This window comes from Megascapheus bottae, chromosome 6 (assembly GCF_031878675.1).
Source record: "Megascapheus bottae isolate mThoBot1 chromosome 6, mThoBot2.hap1, whole genome shotgun sequence".
Classification (NCBI taxonomy): Eukaryota; Metazoa; Chordata; class Mammalia; order Rodentia; family Geomyidae; genus Megascapheus; species Megascapheus bottae.
In genome coordinates, this window is record NC_143514.1 from 18,521,629 (window position 1) to 18,547,079 (window position 25,451).

The window sequence follows — 25,451 nt, forward strand, 5'->3', positions numbered from 1 at the left end:
AAGTGGTACTATAGTTCAAGTGGTAGAGTGCTAGCCTTCATAAAGCTCAAGAACAGTGCTCAGGCCCTGAGTTCAAGCCCCAGGACGGGCAACAACAACAAAAAGTTACATTAGCCAAGAGCCCGTGGCGCACACCTGTAATTATAGCTACTCAAGAGACTAAAAATCAGGATTGTGATTTGAAGATAACCTGTCTATGAAAGTCCATAATCTCCAAATAACCACCAGAAGGAAAAAAAAAAAAAGAAATTGAGTTGTGGCTCAAAGTTGTATGGCACAGCCCTACAATCAACCAAAAAAAAAAGTTACATTATTTGTATGAAGGTAAAGAATAAATGGACCTTCATAGAGTAGCATTTAATTTTGTGATATCTATAGAAAATTTATATTCAGTATATCATTTAATTGGCACCATTATCTGTGAAATATGCTCCAATCACCATTTCATGGAGAAAAGACAAACTAAAAACAAGCAACTAGTCTCTTAAAACTGCATAGCAAATACAGCTTAGTGCTCTACCACTTTGAACCACAGTGTCACTTCCAGTTTTCTGATGGTTCATTGCTGGTAAGAGTCTCATGGGACTTTTCTTCCCAGGCTGCCTTCAAATGGTAATCCTCTGTTCTCTGCCTCCTGAGCAGCTAGAATTATAGGCGTGAGCCACCGACACCCAGCTAGTTGTTCATTTTGGAGGCAAGGTCTTGCTATGTAGTTCCTGATGATTACAGGCTTACAGGCATGAGCTAGCTACCAGTGCCCAGCATGAAAATCATTTTTTAAAAAGTTTTTAAAAGGGGGCCGGGAGTGTTGACTAGTGGTAAGAGTGCCTGGCAAGCATGAAGCCCTAGGTTCAATTCCTTGATACTACATACACAGAAAAAACCAGAAGTGGTGGTGTGGCTTAAGAGCACTAGCCTTGAGAATACCCAAGCACAGTGTTCGGACTCTGAGTTCAAACCCCAGAACTGGCCAAAAAAAAAAAAGTTTTGTTTTTTTTTTAAAGTATGTAGAACAGACAACACCTAGACCCAGAGTTCAAGTCTCATGACCAAAAAAAAAAGTATTTAGAACAGAACCTGCCACAGAGAACATCATGTAAATATTAGTAAAAGTTATTGAAACACAAATTTAATGCCATTCTCCACTTAAAATAGTTCCTATACTTACAATGAAATCTGCATTCTTCACTCCCTCCACTCTGTTTCAGCTACAGAGCCACTATCCCCAAAGGTACACCTAGAGGAGCACTTCCTCCAAGAGGATGCTCCAGGACACCTGCTTCTTCTCCACCAGCTCCACCCTCTCTACTCAGCTTCAAATTCTTGATTTCCTTCAATACATTTAGCATAATTACCATTATTTTATATAGCTGTTTATCTTTTTAGTCTGTCTCCTCAAGTAAACCAAAGCTCCATAAACAGAGGAAATTCATCTGCCTCACTTATCACCACAGCCCTTGTGCCAAGCATAGGGCCTGGCATTTGGCAGGGACCATTAAAAAAAAAATGGGCTGGAAATGTGGCTTGGTGGTAGAGTGCTTGCATAGCATGCATGAGGCCCTGTGTTCCATTCTTCAGTACCACATGAACAGAAAAGGCCAAGCCAATTAATCTCCAGAAAAAACAGGAAGTGGGGCTTGGCTCAAGGGTAGGGCAGTAGCCTCCAGCTGAAGAGCTCAGGGACAATGCCCAGGCCCAGGGGTAGGGTGGTAGCCTTGAGCCAAACAGCTCAGGGGCAGCGCCCAGGTCCAAAGTTTAAGCCCCATGACCTAGCCAAAAAAAACCCAACAACACAAAAAAGAAAAACCAGAAAAGGCCAGAAGTGGTGCTGCGTCTCAAGTGATAAGAGTGTCATCTTTGAGCAAAAGAAGCTCAGGGACTTCCCAGGCCCTGAGTTCAAGCCCCAGGACTGGCAAAAAAAAAAGTGTGTTTTTGTTTTGTTTTGTTTTGTTTTTGTCAGTTGTGGGGCTGAAACTCCAGGCCTGGGCATTGTCCCTGAGCTTTTTTTGCTCCAGGTTAGTGCTCTACTACTTTGAGCCACAGCTCCACTTCTGGTTTTCTGGTGGAAATAACAATCTCATAGACTTTCCTGCCCAGGTTGGTTTTGAACCTCAATCCTCAGATATTGGCCTCATGAGTGCAAGCATAAGCCACTAGCACCCAGCTAAAACAAAAGGTGTTTTGTTTTTTGTTTTAATGCTAGAAAAGAAGTCAAGAGTAGAGAATTAGGAAACTGGAACTAAGGTTGAGAAAATCACTTGTAAAACAAGGAACTGAATCAACAATTGAAGAATCTATATGATCACATTCTTTCTACTACTCTCTTAGTTATGAAATGAGGTATAACATACCTAGATGAATAATTCAGTCTATGAATAGAGAGGGCTTGCTTTGATAAATTCTTACTGATGGAAGAATACTCAGGAAAAGACCACATGAAATAGTCAACTCATGAAAAATGAGTGAAACTATTTGAGACTTACTGTCTCCATGTTTGGGTGGTAACATCAGAGCAGGATAAATAGAAAGTTTCTAGGTAAGCATGTGTCTAGGGCTTTTGGTACACTGCCCTTTCCAAGGATAGGAACTCTAAAAGGAAGAAATCTGCATTTACTAAGTACCAATTGCACAATATGCACAATACTTCATTCTGCAAGTGAACACCGTATTACATGGAGGAAACATTTGGAATCAAGGGGATTAATATTCCCAAAACTTCTTGATCACTATAGAAAAACATGTATGAATTTATCAGTATGATTGTCTTTTTTTTTCTTTGTTGGTAGTACTGTTTTCTGTTTGTGTTTTTAGTTCTAGGATTTGAAGTCAGGGCCTTGCACTTGCCAATCACATTTTACCACTTGAACTACATACACTTCCAGCTATTTGTTGCTGGATATTTTTTTTTCCAGATTTTTTTTCATAGCACATCAATTGTCTTTATTTTTTTTTATTCATTCATTCATTTATTTTGCTAGTCATGGGGCTTGAACTCAGGGCTTGAGCACTGACCTTGGACTTTTCTCAAGGCTAGCACTCTGCTACTTGAGCCACTTCACCACTCCCAGCTTTTTCTATGTATGTGGTACCAAGGAATCAAACCCAGGTCTTCGTGCATGCTAGGTAAGCACTCTTACCACTACGTCAAACTCCTGGCCTTATTATCTATTGTCTTTATAACAGAGAAAGAATAATATAGATTAAAAAATGGGGGGAGGGGAATGGCTGGGGCTAAAAAATTTTTTCTCGACAGGTGTGGTGGCTCATGCCTATAATCCTAGCTACTCAGAAAGCTGAGATCTGAGGATAACAGTTCAAAGCCAGCCCAGGCACTACAAAGTGGGGCTGTGGCCCACGGCCAACAAAAAAAAAAAAGAAGAAATATCCTTACCCCTTATCCCCCGCCCCCCAAAAAAGAAATAGTCCTGCAGAGAGGGAGGACATGGTTCAAGTGGTAGAATGCCTGACTAGGAAGCATGAGGAATTTAGTTCAAACCCCAGGACTGGAAAAAATAGTCTTCATAATTTTAATTATCTAAATTTTAAAATACTTCCTGGAGCTTGAAGGAACTTCAACAGAGAACATACACATATATGTGTATATACACATATATGAGTGCATGCACATACAAACATACACATACATATGTTACAATCAGGTTGTCTCACGCATACAGTGATTTCTCAATTTTTATGAGCAAATGCCTACCGCTCAGGAGATTCTTCATAAATACTGTGACATTCTGTATTTTCAAGCATTAGACTTCTACTAAGGTTCTGTACTCCTGGATAATGGAAGTTGGCAAAGGAGTGTGACATAGGAGAAGTTTTGTTTCCAAGGTCTGAGATTCTCTTATCATGACTGGTTAGTCCACAAGTGAGGCCATCTAAAGCAGGATTCAGAGACCGGGTCATATAGGCATCAGCTGATTGAGGCCTTCTCATGGGGGATGATGGATAGGGAGAGAGTTTACTGATCAGAGGAGTCAAAAGATCAGCATATGCAGCTTTTGTAGGTTTCAGAAGTTTGTCAACATGAATATTAAGCATTTTCTGTTCAAAAGCACAAGAGAAGACAGAAGAAGGGAGGTTCTGAAGCCATGATAATAAACTCAGATCCAAATCATCACACCCATTTCCACATAAAAGGTCAATGCCAAGAAGTACTTCACTTTCTGTAATCTCTTCTCCAGTTGCTTTGCTCTGACAAAATTCAACACAGCATTCATAAAGCAGGCCCTTCATTACAAGCTGAAATAAACGATTGTTACTTGCTTTAAAACCAGCCTCACTTAGTTTCCTGTCAGCAGGGATAAATTCTGCAACCATGACACAAGCCTCTTCAAAACAGTGAACTCGTGCAGTGCTGGGATTCCAGTCCTTAAATTCAGCATGATTGGTCAGACGAGGTAAAGTCAAGAGCAAACAGAGCTTGCTGTAGTCATCTTTAGAAGGGCAGTATTCTTCTAGAGCATGTAAACACTGCACAGCTTCTTGCATGGTAAATTCCAACTGTAAAAACAAAACCATAAATGGTGACCATAATAAGAAAAATTGTAAATGATCACAATAAAAAGTAAGTGTGGAAGCTGACCGTATAAAGGATCAATTCTGATACTACTGAATACACTAATTTACAGAATATATAATAGTTATAAGTCAGGAATCAAAGTATTTCCACATATAGAATATTTGGTTAATTAGGATTTTATATTACAAAATACACTTTCATCTACTAAATAGTGTACAATTCAGGTTTCAAATATATAATTTTATATTTATTTTTGCCAGTTCTAGGGCTTGAACTCAGAGCGTACACTGTCCTTGGGCTTTCTCAAGGAGCCACAGCACCTCAGCTTTTTCTATGTATATGGTACCAAGGAATCGAACCCAGATCTTCGTGCATGTTAGGCAAGCACTCTTACCAGTAGGCCAAACTCCCGGCCCCAATAATTTTACTTTTTGATACAGCATCTTACTATGGAGCTCAGGCTGGAGTCAAACTCCTCCTATCTCACCCTCCTGGATATTGGAAATATAGCCATGCACTACCATGGCTGGCTCAAATGTATGAATTCTCTCTCTCTTTCTCTTTGTGTCCCTTCCTTTCTTCCTTCCTTCCAAGTCAGAGCCTCTTTAGCTTTCTTGCTTTCGGTGGTCACTCTATCACTCGATCTATGCCTCCAGTTCAGCATTTTACTGGTTATTTGGAAACAGAATTGCATAGACTTTTTTTTTTACCCAGGCTGGCTTCAAACCCTGTTCCTCTGGCCTCTGGCTCCTGGGTCCATACTTAGGTGTCTGACTTCAAAGGTATGATTTTTAAAAAATATTTTTTATGATTCTTAAATAGTAACTTTTTTTTTTTTTTGCCAGTCCTGGGCCTTAAGCTCAGGGCCTGAGCACTATCCTTGGACTTTCTCAAGGCTAGAACTCTACCACTTGAGCCACAGCACCACTTCTGGCTTTTTTCTATGTACCCAAGGATTCAAACCCGGGTCTTTATAAACGCTAGGCAAACACTCTACCACTAGGCCAAACTCCCAGTCGCGATTTTTTTTTTTTTAAGGAATAGAAAAAATTAAGTATTCTAAAAGTAGAATTGAACCACACCAATATTTGGTTGCTAATAAAAGTTAGTATTTGGCTTATTGAAATGGAAAAAAGACATTTTCTTAGTCCCAACTTGCCTTAGAACAAATTTGCATGGAAATCAAGAACAGGGAACATTTACAACAGATTTAACAGTATAACCAGATGTCAGTGTTTAAAGCCAGTAATCCTAGCTATTCAGGAGACTGAGCTCGAGGATCATAGTTCAAAGGCAACTTAGGCAGGAAAGTCCATAAGACTTCTTCCTTTAACTAACCACCAAAAGCCAAAAGTGGTGCTGTGGCTTAAGTTGTAGAATGCTAGTCCTGAGCAAAAAAACTCAGGGATGGCCCCCATGCCCTGAATTCAAACCCAAGAACTGGCACCAGAAAATAACAAGAATAACATACATTCAATGATTTCCTCAAAAACTACCGCTAGACCAAAAAAATACTGAAAATACAGAGAAAAGGAGGCAAACCTACCCAACCCATTCCTAGAATAAAAGAAACAGTGATGACTCACCACGTCACCTCACTTACCTTAAACGGAGAGCATATACTTCTTCAATTAGCTAACTATCCACACATCATCTTGGCTTAAATCATAGAGTAAGTTTAGAAGCACTAGAGACTGAAAGGAGTACATCTGCAAAACAGCAGATCTTGTGCCATCCCGGTGCATAAAAAATTGGAAAACTCATAGTAATCTTTTGTGTTAGCAAATCAAATACTTATGACTGAAAACAAGACTATGGCGCAAACCTTCAGGAATAAAAATCTTACATGCTGGGGCTCATCTTCTGCTGACATTGCATTGTTAACACATAAAGCTTCTAAAAACTTCTGCTTCAGGATAATATAACGAAACCTGTGCAAAAAATTAAAAACGAATCATTAAAAGGATTAAGAACTAAATAACTAATGACAGGCATAGCATGCATAACAATGAACACAAAACTTAGGAGGGTGAAATAAGAGGATCATGAATGCATGGCCTATCTATGCTATAGTGAGGCCTACTCTCCAAGTATAGATAAAATTGAAATGCTGAAATGACAACAATGCCAAAACTAGTAAAGAACTTAAGTTTCTAAGCAAGACAGGCCAGAGCTAAGGATCACATCTAGGACTTACACATATTAGGTAATATTCAAATACTGAGCTACATCACCAATTTGGCCAGGTTTGTTTTAGAGAACTAATTTTTTTTGTCTTTGCCAGTGCTGGAGCTTAATCTCAGGGCGGGGGCACTGTCCTTAAGTCACTTTTTGTTCAAGGCTAGAGCTAGCCACTTGAGCCACAGCACCACCTCTGGCTTTTTTCTTTTAAAATAAACTTTAAAAAATTAATTTTGGGGGCCAGGAGCATGGCCAAGTGGTAGAGTGCTTGCCTAGCATGCATGAAGCCCTGGGTTCGACTGCTCAATACCACATACACAGAAAAAGCCATAAAGTGGTAGAATGCTTAAGTGGTAGAATGCTAGCCTTGAGAAAGCCCAAGGAAAGCACTCAGGCCCTAAGTTTGAGACTCAGGACTGGCAAAAATAATAATTTTTTAATACTGATAAGTCAACTTGTAAATTCCTATTAAACTGCTTTCAGAAAACTCTTCAAGCTGGGTGCAGTGGCTCATGACTGTGATCCTAGCTACTCAGGGGGCTGAGATCTGTGGTTCAAGGCCAGCCTGGGCACTAAAATCTGTGAGACTCTTATTTCTAATTAACCACCAAAACCCAGAAGTGCACTGTAGCTCAAGGGGTAGGGTGGTAGCCTTGAGATGAAGAGCTCAGTGCCCAAGCCCAGAGTTCAAGCCTCACTACTGACAAAAAAAAAATACATGACCAGCAACAAAAAGATACACTAGGTCTCTGTGGCACAGGTTGAAACTTTCTTAATAAAGACCCAGAAACACAACAAATTAAACAAAGTTTAGACAAATGGGACTGAATTAAACTGCAAAGCTTCTGTGTGGCAAAGGACAAAGCTAGAAAGTTAAATAGAAAGCCCACAGAGTGGGAGATCTTCACTAGCCATATAACAGACAAGGGCCACATATCTAAAATATATGTATAGGTAAAAAAAAAATTGAATCTCTCCAAAACAAATCTTCAAAGAAACAACCATCCCATTAAAAGGTGGGCTAAAGACTTAAAGAGAGACTTCTCTGAAGAGGAAATAAGAATGGCCTACAGACACATGAAGAATTGCTTGACATCTCTGGCCATAAAACAACTTTGAGATTCCACCTCACTCTAGACATTAGAATAGACATTATCAAGAAATTTAATAACAACAGATGCTGATGGGAATGTGGCCAGGAGGGATCACTACTACACTGTTGGTGGGAGTGTAAACTTGTTCAACCACTATGGAAAGTAGTATCACAATTCCTCAAAAGACTAAACATAGATCTCTCCTATGACCCAGCAATTCCACTCCTTGACATTTACCCAAATGTCCAGAAACAAGAACATACTAAATCCACTAGCACAATGATGTTCATTGCAGCATTATTTATCATAGTAAAGATATGGAACCAACCCAAATTCTCCTCAGTAGATGATTGGATTATGAAGATATAGTACTTATACACAATGGAAATCTATGCTGCCATCAGAAAGAATGACATTTCCTCATTTGTAAGGAAATGGAAAGACTTGGAAAAAAATCGTATTAAGTAAGCCAGACCCAAAGGAACATAGGCTCCATGGTTTTCCTCATCTGTAATAATTAGTAAACATCTACTACTCTCCTAGCAGAGGATTACAGTATCTCAAAACCTAGGTACATAAGGTCATACAGGATGAGACTAAATGAAAGGATCTCTAGGATATGAAAACAAGAGCTTTATCTTGTGTGATTGTTGTTCTTAATGTACTATGTTATTTCTCTTCTCTTTTTTTGCCTTTATGGTTAATCTCATATTGTTACTGTATCTGACTTTGTTACCTGGTATATTGTATGTACATTTATTTGTTTGTTTGAAATAGGAAAGGGAGGGGGGAAAATAAGATGATTGGGAGGGTAGGGGAGGGAAATGGGGACAAAAACCAGAGAAGGGGTATCAATGTGTGAGAAGTAATGCACCTACTACCTGGCGAATGTCACTGTAACCCCTCTATATATTATCCCGACGAGAGAGAGAGAGAGAGAGAGAGAGAGAGAGGGGGGGGGGGGAACTCTTGAAATATTTTCCTAAGCTTATCATACTGAAGTCATAGGCAAAATTATTTTAGTTGAAAGCAATCCCATTTTAACACTCACAAAGAAAAAATTTTAAATCCAATATTAAATCTGCAAAAAAAAATTCAGGGTTTAGCCAGGTATGGTGATGCACACTTAAAATCTCAGCTATTCAAATTACTCAAAAGAGGAAGGCAGGCACAATCATACTTGATTTTTGTTTCTTAATGTTTTTTTTTCTGTTTTTTGGTTCCAGGTTTGGGGGCTGAGCTCTTTTTTTTTTTTTTTTTTTTTTTTTTTTTTTTTTTTTATAGGGCTTGAACTTGGCCTGGGTGCTGTCCCTAAGCTCTTCAGCTCAAGCCTAGTGCTCTACCACTTGAGCCACAGTGCCACTTCTGGTTTTTTGGCTGTTAGTTCGAGGTAAGAGTCTCAGGAACTTCAGTCCCCCAGCTCTGAGCTGTAATCCTCAGATCTCAGCCTCCTGAGTAGCTAGGATTACAGATGTGAGCCACCAGCACCCGATCTTTTGCTCAAGGCTAGTGTTCTACCACTTTAGCTACAATTCCCAATCCAGCTTTTTTGGTAACTAATTGAAGATAAAAAGTCTCACAAAATTTTCTGTCCAGGCTGGCTTTGAATGTCTCACATCTCAGCCTCCTGAATACCAAGGATTACAGGCATGAGCCACTGACAACCAGTTAATGTGTTTTTATATATTTTATTTTCAATATGCTACTGAGCCCTAAAGTCAGAGGCTTATACTTATTATACAAGCACTATTTGAACTAACCCATTCCCCTCTTTAACATTTAGTATGACCTGATAAAAACAGAGCAGAAAAGGTAAAGAAAATGAAAAATACTTCCAAAAAGTTCTCAAGATAACTACAGACTTAAACTCACAGCCTTATGTTCATTAGACCTGCTGCTTGGCTGGGGCTCCACCACTTTAATCACACCTTCAAACGTGCTTTCTGCAGGTAAATTGGAAACAGAGCCTCATGGATTTTTCTGCGTAGGCTAACTTCAAATCACGATCTTCTAGGTCTCAGCCTCCTAAGACTACAGGCATAAGCCACCAGCACCTGGTTTCAGTGTTACTTTTTTCTTTCTTTTTTGGGGGTCAGGCTTGAATGCCTGAGTGCTGTCCCCAAGCTCTTGAGCTCAAGGCTAGTGCTCTACCGCATTGAGCCACAGCACCACTTCTAGTTTTCTGGTGGCTAATTGGAGATAAGAGTCTCATGGACTTTGATACCTGAGCTGGCTTTGAACTGCAATCCTTAGATCCAGCCTCCAGAGTAGCTAGGATTGGAGATGTGAGCTACCAGTGTCCCACTAGTCTTACAACTTTTTAACTGAGATTTTTCAGGGAAAGGGAAAGGAAGGGAAACTGGCTTACTTAATTTGTCTAAGAATAAAAAACTTTCTTTTTTGTCATCAGTCTGGGGCTTGAACTCTGGGTCTGGGCTCTTCAGCTCAAGTCTATCACCCTATTCCTTGAGGCACAGCACCACTTCCAGTTTTCTGGTGGTTAACTGCAGATAAGAGTTTTAGGGACTTTAGTGCCTGTGCTGGCTTTGAACCTCAATCCTCAGATCTCAGCCTCCTAAATAGCTGGGATTACAGGCCTGAGCCACCACACCTAGATTTTAATGTGGTTTTTAAGGACATCAAGTGGCTCATGGCCTGTAATCCTAGCTATTCAGGAGGCTGAGATCTGAGCATCAGGGTTCAAAGCCAGCTGAAGAACTCAGGGACAGTACCCAGGCCTAGAATTCAAGCCCCATAACCCACAAAGAAAAAAAAAGCACATTTGAGAAGTGTTCCTGAAAGGTTGAAAGGAAAACTTAATGAATCTTCAGTCATTCTTTCTTAACTATTGTTATAGCAGCAAATAGCTAATAAAACACATACAATAAAATGAAACCTGGGGGGGGGAGGGAAATGGGTACAAAAACCATGAGAAAGGGTATACTGTTTTAGGAAAAAATGAGTATTGTTTTAAATTTTTAGGTTTTTTTTTTGCTATATTTCTAACAATGACAAAGCAATAAAACTGAATAAAATCTTACCTTTTTTTGTCGAACTTTTCCATACATTCTAGAGGCTGAATGAACTGAAGAACTTCATCCCATTGACCATCTAGGATTAGTTGCCTAAAGAAAAATCCACAATATTTATCAAATTTAGGATATTCTAACAAACAATAAAACAAAACTGTTTTCATAATACAAGTGACAAAATATTCATGAAAATTTGATTCTAAAGTCACTCCTCATGTTAGCACAGATATAAATTTGATCTCTATAAGAATTTTATACTTTATACAAAGAAGTTTCTTCATTTCCCTATTCATCTTTAATGCTAGTACTCTTTCTTTTTGGTGCCAATACCAAAACTTGAACTCACGTCTTAAGTTCTTGTTCAGCCTTTTTACTCATGGCTGATATGCTACTATTTGGGGCACACCTCCTACCCAATATTTTTGCTAATTAATTAGATTTTTCTGCCTCAAACCTTGATCTTCCAAATCTCAGTCTTCTGAATAGCTATGATTATAGGCCTGAACTACTGAACTACCAACAGCATCTGTTTTCTTGTTTGTTTGTTTGTTTGTTTTTTTCTCTTGTTTTGTTGGTCATGGGGCTTAAACTCTGGGCCTCGGTGCTGCCCCTGAGCTCTTCAGCTCAAGGCTAGTAATCTACCATGTTCAGCCATAGTGCCACTTCCAGTTTTCTGGTGGTTAATTGGAGATAAAGAGTCTCATGGATTTTTGTGCCCGGGCTGGCTTAGAACCATGATCCTTAGATCTCAGCCTCCTGAGTAGCCAGGATTACAGGCATGAGTCACCAGCGCCAGGCAGAGGTGATTCTACCCTTTCTGGTAAATTCTGATCGTTACAAGTTGGGGTACTACTGGCACCTAGTGAGTAGAGGCAAGGACTCTGATAAATCCCTCACTATGTAGAGGATACTCACATGGACAGCAAATATTTATTCTCAAAAATTGCCAATGCTAGCTTGGCGCAGTGGCTCATGCCTGTAATCCTAGCTACTCAGGAGGCTGAGATCTGAGGATAAAGGTTCAAAGCCAGCCTGGGCACAAAAGGACCTGAGACTCTTGTCTCAAGAAAATGAGAAGTGGGGCTTGCCTCAAGGATAGAGTGGTAGCCTTGGGCTGAAGAACTCAGGGACAACAGCCAGACCAAATTCAAGCCCCATGGCCCCAAAAAAAAAAAAGCCAATGCTCAGAAGTCTTGCTCTAAAAGCATTCTAACAGTTTGAGGAATCTGAGATTAAAGTTTATATGCTAAGAAATAGAGCAAAGATAAATAAGAACAAATACAGCCAAAACAAGGAAAAGAGGAAAGAGCCAGAGATATGCCTATAATACTAGCACTTGGAGGTTAAGGCAGAAGAACTGTGAGTTCTAGGCCAGCCTAAGCTAGATACTGTGTTCGGACAGTCTGGAATACACAGTGAGACGCTGCCTCAAATAAAACCAAAAGTAGAATATTGGTGGCCCATGCCTATAATCCTAGCTACTCAAGAAGTTGAGATTAGAAGATCTCGGTTCTGAGCCATGTTACATTTATTCCAATTTACCAGCAAAAAAAAAAAAAGCCAGAACTGGAAGTGTGGCTCAAATAATAGCTCACAGGTATAAAGGTTAAGTGACACAGGATGCTGGTTGGCTCATGCCTATAATCCTAGCTGAGATCTGAGGATCATGGCTCAAAGCCAGCCAGTGTAGGAAAGTCCATGAGACTTTTAGCTCCAATTAACCACCAGAAAATCAGAAGTGCAACTGTGGCTCAAAGTGGCAAAGCATTTTGAGTGCCAGTACCAGGACAGTACCCAGACCCTGAGTTCAAGCCCTGTGGCTGACCAACAACAACAAAAAAGTTAAGTTAGAGTGCAATGCAAGGCCCCAGTACTGACATGTGCGAGCACCTGCACATACTCACACACAATACCCTAAAACCAAAACCAAAGTCAAAACAAGAAGGAGCAGAAATCAGAGGAAAGAACAAGAAATAGGAACAATTTTCAACTTACTTTAAGTGGAAACATTACAGAATGTTTCCAAAAGTTACAAATAACTTTTCTTCTTGTACAGTAACAATTTCCCTATTTTTGGATACTTTGTAACAGTAAAATACAGAAACAGAAGGATAGGCAGGAGTCTTAACATAAAATTGACATTTGATTCTGCTTATAAAGGAATATTTTTAATTATTAAAAAAGCAACAGGACATGACATTTGAAATATGAAAATCAATCTTAATAAATTCCTTAATAAAAAAAACAGGAAGACACAATTTCAAAGACCAGACTTTTAAGATACTTATTATCTGGGTAATTCTATTCATTGTTAATTCTGTTCATTTCACCTTCAACATCAGTTAAATTTCATTACAAACCTATAGAATCCTGCAGATACTAAAAACTAGTACAAAATTCCAGAAATATCAGTACTTGAAACAGAGCCAAAAGAACACAGCCTTGTACTAGTTACATCACACAGTAGGACCCCAAGATCTCATGATCACAGCATGAGAGACAGAAATGAAAATGTAAATAAACCTCTCTAATGATAAGGCTTTATTTTTTTGTACAGAAAATTCATTTTGCCCAAGAATATGCACTTTTTGCTAAGAACGCCTGTGTGCTATTACATAAAAATAGAATATATTTCTGCCTGAAAACTTGGGGTTTCTTTTTCCATCCAATTCAAATTGAGATATATTTACTTTTCCATTTTGGCAAATATTTCAATTCCCTTTGCTTTGCAGTTCCAACTCTAAGACTCCTTTCCTAAGGAAATAACCCAAAATATAGAAAAAGTCTCATGTATAAAAGCTACTCAGTGAAAAAAGCTACTCAGTGAGCATTTAAGAAAACTGCAAATAGTTATCTAAAATAGAACCATTAAAAATTAAGTTGAAATTTTAAATTTGTAATCAGAGAGGATCCTTATGATATTAATGGATAAAACACGACTCTGAAGTTACAAATGCAACAAAATTGCTATTACTTTTTACTATATGTACTGGAATTGCAAGTGTTTCTTATTAGTGGTATGATTTTTTTTCCTTTACCATATTTTCAGTAATGATTAAATGTTTCATGTCTATGGCCCCACAAAATAACATGTTAGAAATATTTCCTTTACCTTTGTTGAGTGTCTAATTTCTTAAGTATATTGTTTGTTGATACCATGAACAATAGAGTTGTGATTTTTGTTTAAGACCTCTGGTTTTACTACTGAAAATATTCTCTGACAATATCACAGTATTTAAAAAATGTTCCATTACAAAAAACATTAAAAAAAATACTACTTAGAAGCTGGATGGGGTGGCTCATGCCTGTAATCCTAGCTACTCAGAAGACTGAGATCTGAGGATCAAGGTTCAAAGCCAGCCCAGGCACAAAAGGACCTGAGACTCTTATCTCCAATTAACTTCTAGAAAACTCAGGGGGCTTGGCTCAAGGGTAGGGCGGTAGCCTTGAGTTGAGGAGCTCAGGGACAATGCCCAGGAACAGGGGTAAGACAATAGTCTTGAGCTGAAGAGCTTAGGGACAGTGCCCAGGCTGAGTACAAGCCCCATCACACACACACACACACACACACACACACATACACACACACAAATACTACATAGTCTTTCATTATTACAAAGTTGTATTTTAAATATATATGTAATATTAATACTCAACATTTTTGAAAGAGCTATAAACAGAGTAATAATGAAATCATACCTCAGGAAAAGCATATCATCTGAAAATAGACCATTTATGACTCCACTTTCCTTCTCAAGAGCCAGCATACTAATGTGAAGTTTCTTTGAATTCAAGAAATCCAAAATTAGCTTAATGATTTCAACCTCTTTTACGTTCACTGTTTCTTCAGCGGTCATATTGATGGCCTAAGTATTAAACAGAATGAAAAAAAAAAAAGGTTAGTCCTGTTGTTTTATATTTAAGTTTTATTGCATAAAAACTACACAGGTTCCTTGGGAATGTTTGATGAGGGTAGTATGAAGTGAAACTGACTTATCAAAACAAAGTCATACTTGCCTGGCATGTGTGGGGTCCTAGTGTGCTGGGGGAACTCAAGTCATTTGGCAATGTTATACATACATTGTCAGAGGGATTCTCTAAAACATTTATTCAGTAAGCACTTAATAGCTTTGTAATAAACAAAGAAATAAAATAAAGAAAAAAGAGAAAGAGAATTTTTAAAAATTTATTGTTGGGGCTGGGAGTTTGGCCTAGTGGTTAAAGTGCTTGCCTAGCATGCATGAAGACCCGGGTTCGATTCCTCGGTACCACATATATAGAAAAAAGCCGGAAGTGGTGCTGAGGCTCAAGTGGTAGAGCTCTAGCCTTGAGAAAGTCCAAGGACAGTGCTCAGGCCCTGAGCTCAAGCCCAGGACTGGCAAAAATAAATAAATAAATAAATAATAAATAAAAAATAAAAATTTATTGTTGGTCATGGAGTTTGAACTCAGGATCTAGGCCGCATCCCTGAGCTCTATTGAGCTAAGCTAGCACCACTTCCAGTTTTCTGCTGACTAATTGGAGATAACAGTTTCACAGGACTTTCCAGCCTAGGCTGGCTTTGAACCTCAATCCTCAGAGGTTTTATCTCCAATTAACCACTAGAAAACCTAAAGTGATGCTATAGCTCAAAGTGATAGTGATAGAACACTATCCCCTTTGACTCATCAAGTTCAATTTTACTTCTAAAACTAAGTCTGGAAAAATATGTGCAAATGTACATAACATATGTAGGCAAAAATGTTCCTTGAGGATTTGTGCTAGGCATGGTGGTACACACCTGTTACCTTAGCTCTCAAAATGCTGAAGGAGACCTAGGGTACCTAGACTGTATAGTAAGTTCTATGCCCCTTGTGCTTCATAGTGAGATATTGTCTCAGAAAACAAAAAATAAAAACTAAACAAAATGAAACAAATGATTTGCTTTTAGTAAATACTCAAAATAAACTAGCTTGCCACTCACAGCAGTTAAATGGATAACTCAAATAATATATACAAATGCAGTGATACAAAGCTATACAACTTAAGAAGAGGAAGCCATCATAAAGTAATGCAGCTATAGGCAGGCACTAGTGGTTCATGCTTATAATCCTAGCTACTCTAGAGGCTGAGATCTGAGGATCGTGGTTCAAACCCAGTCCCGCCACACAAGTTCATGAAACACATCTCCAATTAACCACCAAAAAACCAAGCTGAAGCTCAGGGACAGCACCCAGGTCTACTGTTCAAGCCCCAGAAGCAAACAATAAAATAATAATAATAATAATAATGCAGCTATTTAATGCCAGCTGCAGTGATTCACACCTTTACACCTGTAATCCTAGCTACTCAGAAGGCTGAGATCTGAAGAACCCAGGTCAAAGCCATTCTGGGCACAAACATCTATGAGACTCTTTAATTGGCCACTAAAAACAAAAAACAAAAGAGGTGTGGTTCAAGTGGTAGAGAGTTAGCTTTGAGGTGGAAACAAAAAACTCAAGGGCAACACTCAGGCCCTGAGTTCAAGCCTCAAGACTGGTACAAAAAAAAAATTAAATACACAAAATCTAGGCGGATGAACATCGAACAGTTCAGTGTGGGTAACTCTGAACAGAGGAATGGGATTGTGATGAAGGACATGGATCCAGGAAGGGAAGGTGAACAAAGGGAGACTTTCTATTTTTCTTTGAGACAGAATTTCACTGTAACCCAAGCTGGCCTGGAACTTTTCACCTTCCTGCTTCAGCTTCCAGAGTACTAGAGTTACAGATGCATGTCACTATGCCTGGCCAGAAAGTAGACTTTAATGGACAAGTTTAAATAAATACTTTTTGTATAAATACAGTTAATTTTAAAGTGAAAGATCTATTTAAAAATGTCTAGCTCTTTGGGGCCGGGAGTTTGGCCTAGTGGTAGAGTGCTTGCCTAGCAGGCACGAAGGCCCAGGTTCGATTCCTCGGTACCATATACATAGAAAAAAGCCGGAAGTGGTGCTGAGGCTCAAGTGGTAGAGCTCTAGCCTTGAGAAAGTCCAAGGACAGTGCTCAGGCCCTGAGCTCAAGCCCAGGACTGGCAAAAAAAAATATGTCTAGCTCTCGGGCCAGGAGTTTGGCCTAGTGGTAGAGTGCTTGCCTAGCATGCATGAAGACCCAGGTTCTAGTCTTCGGTACCACATATGTAGCAAAGAGCCAGAAGTGGTGCTGCGGCTCAAGTGGTAGAGCCCTAGCCTTGAGAAAATCCAGGGACAGTGCTCAGGCCCTGAGCCAAAAAAAAAAAAAAATTGTCTAGCTCTGGGCCGGGAGTTTGATCTATGGTAGAGTACTTTCCTAGCATGCACGAATACCTGGGTTCAATTCTTCATCCTGGAACTAGGGCTTGAACCTAAGCTAGGACAATGTACCTTACCTTTTCTGTTTAAAGCTAGAACTGTATCATTTAAATCACAGCTCCATTGCTGGCTTTCTGCTGGTTAATTGGAGATAAGAGTCTCACAAAACTTTCCTGCCCAGGCTCGCTTTGAAACTTGATCCTTAGATTTCAGCATCCTAAATAGTAAGCATGAGCCACCAGCCTTAGCTCAAAGGTTCTATGTTGTGTCAAGACTCCAAGTACAGCAGAATTTCAACATCAAGATTAACTGTTATTTTTGTCATACAAGAATATTCCTTCATTACCTTACGTATATAAATGCAACCCCTTTGTACATCACTATGACAATAAAATTAAAAAGAAAAAAAAGAACATTTTTTGGTTTTTTTGGTGGGTCATGGGGCTTGAACTCTGGGCCTGGGCACTGTCCCTGACCTCTTCAGCTCAAGGCTACTGCCCTACCCTTGGGGCTAGGCATTGTCTCTGAGCTCTTCAACTCAAGGCTACTGCCCTATCCTTGAGCCACAACCCCATTTCTCCGTTTTCTAAAGATTAATTGGAGAAAAGAGTCTCATGGCTTGTAGTACCCAGGCTGGCTTTGAACCATAATCCTCAGATCTCAACATCTTGAGTGGCTAGGATTACAAGCATGAGCCACTGCATCCGGCCAAAAAGGAATATTCTTGATATTATGAATACTATTTAAGGGGGCCTCCCCCCCAAAAAAAAACACTCTTCACAAAATGCAGCTTCCATATCCCCTTACATCCTTGACATCCTCTGAATATTTGTAACTCAGGACCTGGTAAACTCAGGACCTGGGCGCTGTCCCTGAAGTTCTTTTTGCTCAAGGCTAGTGCTCTAACACCTAAGCCACAGCTCCACTTCCGGCTTCTTTTGAATAATTTATTGGAGGTGTCTTACAGACTTTCCTGCCTGGGTTGGCTCTGAGATCCTTATATCTCAGCTTTCTGAGTAGCTAAGATTACAGGCGTGAGCCAACAGGGCCCAGCCTGTGAATCCTTTTTTTTTTTTTTTGGCCAGTCCTGGGCCTTAGACTTAGAGGCTAAGCATTGTCCTTGGGCTTTCTCAAGACTAGAGCTCTACCACTTGAGCCACAGCACCATTTCTAGCTTTTTCTATGTATATGTGGTACCAAGGAATCGAACCCCGGTCTTTGTGCATGTTAGGCAAGCATTCTACCACTATGCCAAACTCCCGGCTTGATTCTCTTTCTTAAAGGAATCAAATAGAAGACAATACTCCCAAGTGTGTATAATCTGGTTTGGTTCACAATTAGTACTTTCCATAATGACAGTATTTATAATGAACAAACCTAAAGTTGTTTTACATCATTATTTATAAAATAGTGTTCTGTTTTGTTTACTTCCCAGCACTTTTCTCAATGTGGAAAAGAAAAACAACCTAATTCTACTTCCAAGTTTCAAAATATTGTTTTAAAAATGTTAAACCAGTGTGGGTCAAGTGTTAGATTGCTAGCCTTGAGTAAAAAGCCCAAGGACAGTGCTCAGTCCCTGAGTACAAACTCCAGTACTGCCAAAAAAAAATTTAGTAAAATGAGCTAGGCATTGGTGGCTGATGTATAATCCTACAAATCATGAAATCTGAGAATGGTGATTCCAAATCCACCTTGGCAGGAAATTCTATGAGCTCTAATCTCCAACTCCAAGCCAGAAGTAGGTCCTGAACTGTGGCTTAGTGGTAGATTGTTTGCATAGCATTTATGGATTTAATTTCTCAGTACTATATAAACAGAAAAAACTGGAAGTAGTACTGTGGTTCATGTGGGAAAGCAACTGATTTGAGGGGGAAAAAAAAGATATAGTAACCAGTCCCAGTGATCTATGGCTAGGACCACATAAAGAAACAAACATCCCATTAAAAGATGGGCCAAAGACTTAAAGAGTGTCTTCTCTGAAGAAGAAATAGAATGGACTATAGACACATGAAGAAATGCCCAACATTTCTGGCCATAAAAGAAATCAAAACAACTCTAAGATTCTGCCTCACTCCAGTTAGAATGGCCAGGATCAAGAAATCTAATAACAACCCATGCTGGGGGATGTGGCCAGGAGGGATCATTACTACACTGTTGGTGGGAGTGCAAACTCGTTCAACCACTATGGAAAGCAGTGTGGCAGTTCCTCAAAAGACTAAACATAGAACTCCCCTATGACCCATCAATTCCACTACTTGGCATTTACCCAATCGTTCATAAACAAGTTATACTAAATCCACTAGCACAACGATGTTCATTGCAGCACTATTTACCATAGTAAAGATATGGAACCAACCCAGGTGCCCCTCAGTTGATGAATGGATCAACAAGATGTGGTATTTATACACAATGGAATTCTATGCTGTTGTCAGAAAGAACAACATCGTCCCATTTGTAACCAAATGGAAAGACTTAGAAAAAAATCATATTAAGTGAAGTAAGCCAGACTCAAAGGAACATAGGCTCAATGGTTTCCCTCATTTGTCATAATCAGTAAAAACCTTGGGCTCTTCTAGCAGAGGTTTACAATAGAACAAAACCTAGATACATAAGCGCATATAGTATGATGTTAAATGAAAGGATTACCAGGATATAGAAACAAAAGCCATATAATGAGTGATTGTTGTCCTTAATATACTATGTTATCTCTCATCTCTTTTGCTGTCCCTTGGTTATCTCATATTGTTACAGTATTTCACCTTGTTATCCGATATATTATATATATGCTTGATTTGATATTTGAAATTGGATAGGTAAGGGGGGAAAAGAACATGTGCGGTGTGGGGGGAGGGAAATGGGGACCATGACATGAGAAAGGGTATCAATGTATGTGAAGTAATGCATCTTCTATTTGGTGAATATAATGTAAACCTTCTATTAATTACAAAAATAAATGAAAAAATAAACAAACACAATTGTAAAAAAAAAATGTTAAACCAACAGAACATGGTGGTACATACCTATATTGCTAACCTGAGGCAGGATAGCGATTTGGAGACCAGTTTGGACTGTATAGAATCCAGGTCAGCTAAGCTATAGTTTAAGGTCCTGTCTCAAAGAATTAAACAGAAAATTAGTATTAAGGCTCTAAGTTCACTTTGATGCTCTAAAAATTTCTCAGAAATTTTGCAATGAATCAACAGAATCATAAAACATTTCTTGACTACACAAAAAACTAACATGATTTGAATTAAATGGGTCATGTATATGTAGTATCAAAGTTATATGTCCTTTTTATCATATAGAACTAGCTTTCTATAAAAAAGGATATTAAGGACAAGTAGAGGGGAACGAAGGTGAATATGGTCAAAATATTTCATGTACATATGTGAAAAAGTGGAACAGTAAAGCTTGTTGAAACTGATTTGGGAGGAGAAAGGGGAAATGAAAGTAATAGAAAGGTGAGTCTGATCAAGGCACACCATGTACATGCTAGACATGTCAATTAAAAATGTGGGAAAATAGAATGTTGACATATAAAATAGAGCTCCTAGTTGAATGGCAAGCATGTGACTGGTGCTCAATAAATTTCCTACCTTCAGACTCTAGGTCTTGGTAAAGACAATGTGTTGAAAGGATACACTGGAAGCATGCATAGCCTAAGTAGTAAAGTGCCAGCCATGAGCAAGCAAACTAAGCAAGGCCCTGAGTTCAAGCCCCTATGTCAAAGAAATATTGGAAAACTACTTAGTCCAATTATTTTAAAATATAACGGCCCAACATAGTGGCTCACGCCTGTAATCCTAGCTACTCAGGAGGATGAAATCTGAGGATCATGGTTCAAAGCCAGTCCAGGCACTAAATTCCATGAGACTCTTATCTCCTATTAAACACTAGAAAATCCAAAGTGGCGTGCTGAAGCTAAAGGGGTAGGACAGTAGACATGCGCTAAAGAGCTTAGGGACAATACCCAAACCTAGGAGTAGGGCCGTAGCCTTGAGCTGAAGAGCTCAGGGACAGTGCCCAGGCCCAGAGTTCAAGTCCCATGACCAACAAAAAATTTTATTTCATTTTATTTTTGTGCTGGTGCTAGGGTTTAAACTCAGAGCCTGGGTGCTATCACTTAGCTTTTTCACTCAAGGTTAACCCTTCTACCACTTACATCAGAGATCCACTTCCAAAAACCAAAAACTTTAAACTGAAAAAGAAAAGGCAAAAAAGAAGGCATATGAAGCCTACCACTTGAGCCACAGTGTCACCTCCAGTTTTCTGGTGATTAATTGGAGATGAGTCTCACAGACATATTAGTACTCAGGCTGGCTTTAAACCTTGTTCCTCAGATCTTAGCCTCCTGAGTAGCTAGGATTACAGGCATGAGTCACTGCTCCCAGCTGAAGTATCTTAATTTTACCTCCAAAATTAATGTGATTTTTGCCTTTTATATCTTGTGTGTGTGTCAGCACATGTACATGTGCATGGTATGGGTGCTAGTACTGGGGGGGCTTAAACCCAGGGCCTGGGCACTGTCCTTGAGCATTGTAACTCAAGGCTGACATTCTACCACTTGAACCACATCTCCACTTCCAGCTTTTGATGATTAATTGGATATGAGAAAGGAGTTTTCTGCCTAGGCTGGCTTCAAACTACGACGTCAAATTTCAGCCTCTGGAGTAGAGTTATAGGCACAAACCACCAGCACCAAGGCTTTTCTGTATCTTCCTTTTGTGTTCTAATATGAAAATACTATTTTTCTATCCAAATAAAATTGACTGGGAGTTTGGCCTAGTGGTAGAATGCTTGCCTAGCATGCACGAAGACCTGGGTTCAATTCCTCCATACCACATATATAGAAAATCCAGAAATGGTGCTGTGGCTCAGGTGGTAGAGCTCTAGCCTTGAGAAAGTCTAATGACAGTGCCCAGGCCCTGAGTTCAAGGCCCAGGACTGGCCAGTAAATTAATTAATTAATTAATTAATTCACCAGGGACAAGAACCACATGATCATCTAGATAGATGCAAAAAAAAGCCTTTGACATAATACAATATCCATTCATGTTAAAAGCTTTGGAGAAACTAGGAATAGAGGAAACATTCCTTAAAACCACAGAACTATACTGAAGAGCAATGGAGAGAATGTGAAAGGAAATGTACTTATTACCTACTACATGTAAATGTAACCCTTCTGCGTATCATCTCTATAATAATAAATTTTTAAATTATAAAAAAATTGATAACAACTCCATAAACGTGTACCATGTTATGTGACCACAGGCTTAATCTTAGTATAACTGCAGCATATTTCTAATGGTACAAATATGTGAACTTGAAAAGCGTAAGTCAGATAGGATAAAGTTATTTCTTCACTCGCCAGGAAGCCATGACCCATAGTGAGGATTATTTAACACCAAATATAGTTCAAGTCAGTTATTGGCTACGGCCTTATTTACAAGAAAGCAGTACTGACCCACATATGGAAAGGAAACACTTTTGTCCACCTCACCATAGTAATAAAGAACTCTGCCAAAAAGTGAGGATGCACCGCAAAGTTCCCATTAGCCCTTTAAAGTGCTGGGAAAGTGGCTTAGTAGTAGAGTGCTTGCCTAGCATGCATGAAGCCTTGGGTTCAATTTCTCAGTACCACATAAACAGAAAAGGCCTAGGTGGTGCTGAGGAATTGTGTGGTAGAGTGCTAAGCCTTGAGTAAAAGAAAGCTCAGGAACAGTACCCAAGAACTGAGTTTAAGCCCAGGCCTGGAAAGAAGGAAGGAAGGAAGGAAGGAAGAGAGGGAGAGAGGGAGGGAGGGAGGGAGGGAGGGAGGGAGGGAAAAGTAAAAATAAAGTAAGGGGCAGGAGTTTGGCCTAGTGGTAGAGTGTTTGCCTAGCATGCACGAAGACCGGGGTTCAATTCCTGGGTACCACATACATAGAAAAAAGCCAGAAGTGGCGCTGAGGCTCAAGTGGTAGAGCTCTAGCCTTGAGAAAGTCCCAAGGACAGTGTTCAGGCCCTAAGCTCCAGCCCGGGATTGGCAAAAAAAAAAAAAAAAAAAAAAGTAAGGTAAGTCCAGGATCTAGAAATGTTAAATAGATGATGCAGAAAATTTAGTTATCCTTGTCAATCCTCTATTAAAAGGTAATCAATACATGCCTTACTATTTTTCCAAAGTTCTTTGAAATGCATTCTTTTATTTAATTCTATAGTTCATTCCCAGATAAAAACAATAGCAGGCATTATCTCCATTATACAGAATGAGAAACCAGAGTCAATGGTTAGGTAAGTAGCTCTTCCAAGATTGTAATCTATAGCAAAGAGAAGTTTAAACTAGGTAATCTGATTTCCAGTTTAGTGATTTGCTTAAAAAATTGTGTTTTAATAATGATTTGGAAGTATTTTTCAAACTGCAGTTCATACTAGGCATATCATATAGTGTTCATTCAGTAAGTCATTCATCAATAGAAAAAGAACAATGAATACAATTGTATAACTAAAAATATAGGTTAATTTTAATTCCTGTTCTCTTATGATACATTCATAGTACTAGTTTTTGTAAGAAGGGAGAAAAGAACAAGGAAGTCGAAGGATGGTGGATACACTCAAATTAAAATATTCTCACCACACACACACACACACACCATATATGACATTCAAATTCAAGGGTTCAGGATTTTATTTATCTTACAATAACTGGTCATTGCTTACTTGTCTTTCCCATCCCTGTGAATTTTCTTTACTGTTGGAAGCAATCTACACTCCCCCCAAAAATGTAAGATAAAATGATTCATTATATTTTCTTTCTACCTTATGACTCTGGGAATGTGCCATATAAAGGAAAATGTGCTCTTAGGCATTTCTCCTTTCTAGTAAAATGTCAATGCAACCCATGCCAACATTAGAGAAAAAAAATATTAGATTTATCATGAAAAAAATCACAGCATTTTAAAAATCTACATGTTAATTTCCATGTTTTAACTTTTTGAAGCATTCTATGAACTCTACAACGAAGGGAAGAAAATCAAGTGTTAAGATCACAACCTATGAATCTGGGTGGAACAAAGACTTCTCCTTTCATTACGCACAGAACCAAGTTGCCAAAAAAAAAAAAAAAAAAAAACAACCAGCTCCCTTCAGACACCCTGCGCATTTAAAAACTGCTTGTCTGGGTGGAGAATAACAACAATCTGATCAAAGGTGGCTCCCGACTACCCTGACCCCCCCCTACCCTGCTCCTTTACCAGAGGCTTCACCAGTCTTTTTCTCCCCAATGTAGGGAAGTGACTTAACCCTAGGAGCTCTACAACCTCCAGCGTCTCACGCCGCTGGCGCCCCTCGCATTCCAAACCCAATTTCTGCCTGTCTCCCACCCCACCTACCCTCCCCCCCACAAAGGCCAGCTCCCTTGACCACTGACGTCAGAAAGGACAAACCCGGCCCGCGGGGCTGTCGCCTCCCCCCCCCCCCCCGCCCCAGTCCTCGGTCTGGCAGCTCCCTCCTTTCTAGCCAAGGCGTGCCCAGAAACAGACGCGAGCGCAGCCCTGTCCGCTCCTGTCCGTGCACAGTCCCGCAGGAAGGCCAGCAACCAAGACGCAGAGCAGTGAGCCCCCTCCGGTCCTTCCGGCGGACAGGTGAGGTCCAACGCAGCTCAGGCATCGCCCACCCACCGCCTCCCGATCACCACCCAAAGTCGGTCTCCCCGGCTGCGAACGCCGCCCTCGAGGGCCGCCGGGTCCCAGCCCTGTCAGGAGGTGACAGGTGGCGACGGGTGACCATGGCAACCCGCGGTGTGCGGCTGCCCGCCCCCGCTGCCCGGAGCCGCCCTCACCTGAAGGCTCCGAGGCGAACCCGGACTGGTGGCGGCGGCTGAGAACGCGGCCCAGTGGGCCAGCGGCCAGGCTCCGGAAGCAGCCGGCTGAGGTGAGAGCGCGAGGGCTGCGGCCTTGGGTTGGTGTAGGTCCTTTTTCCAGTCGCCCGCGCGTCAGTCCATCCGTTCGTCAGCCCGTCCTTCTCCGTCCGGCCCGCCCTGCCCCGCCCCGCCCCGGCCAGCGACTGGCGACTGCTCGGCTCAGCCTCTAGGCACACTGCGGTTGTCAAGCGCGCTGGGGCCGAGCTCCAGCCACCAGCTGCAGCCAATCGCTGTGCTTCTCCGAGGCGCCTCAGGACCCCGCCGTGCAGGGCGACTAGGCAGGTGCCTGCGCCGAAGGGAGAGTCTGCTGGGCGAGCCTGGGTTCAGGGCGGAGGCAGGGATGGAGGGGAGGAAGAGAGAGAAGGCGGGGCTTGAGAGGGGCGGGGCATACGCAGGGCGGGGCTAAACC

The 25,451-nt window shown here is 40.3% G+C and overlaps 1 protein-coding gene across 3 annotated transcripts in view; it reads right to left on the minus strand.

The window, feature by feature from the left end:
• Nucleotides 1-25,246, minus strand: part of Wdr47 (WD repeat domain 47) — a 56,451-nt gene extending 31,205 nt beyond the window's left edge. For 2 of the 3 annotated variants that reach the window (XM_090334329.1, XM_090334327.1), the window contains exons 1-6: nt 24,962-25,246; nt 20,166-20,253; nt 14,538-14,704; nt 10,848-10,931; nt 6,378-6,462; nt 3,710-4,512 (exon numbers count right to left, since the gene is read on the minus strand). In XM_090334329.1, coding sequence (XP_090190455.1) covers nt 3,710-4,512; nt 6,378-6,462; nt 10,848-10,931; nt 14,538-14,695 — 1,130 coding nt within the window. In that variant the 5' untranslated portion in view covers nt 14,696-14,704; nt 20,166-20,253; nt 24,962-25,246. The remainder of the gene's footprint in view (nt 1-3,709; nt 4,513-6,377; nt 6,463-10,847; nt 10,932-14,537; nt 14,705-20,165; nt 20,254-24,961) is intronic. The other variant, XM_090334328.1, reaches the window with a different exon arrangement.
• Nucleotides 25,247-25,451: the final 205 nt, after the last annotated feature.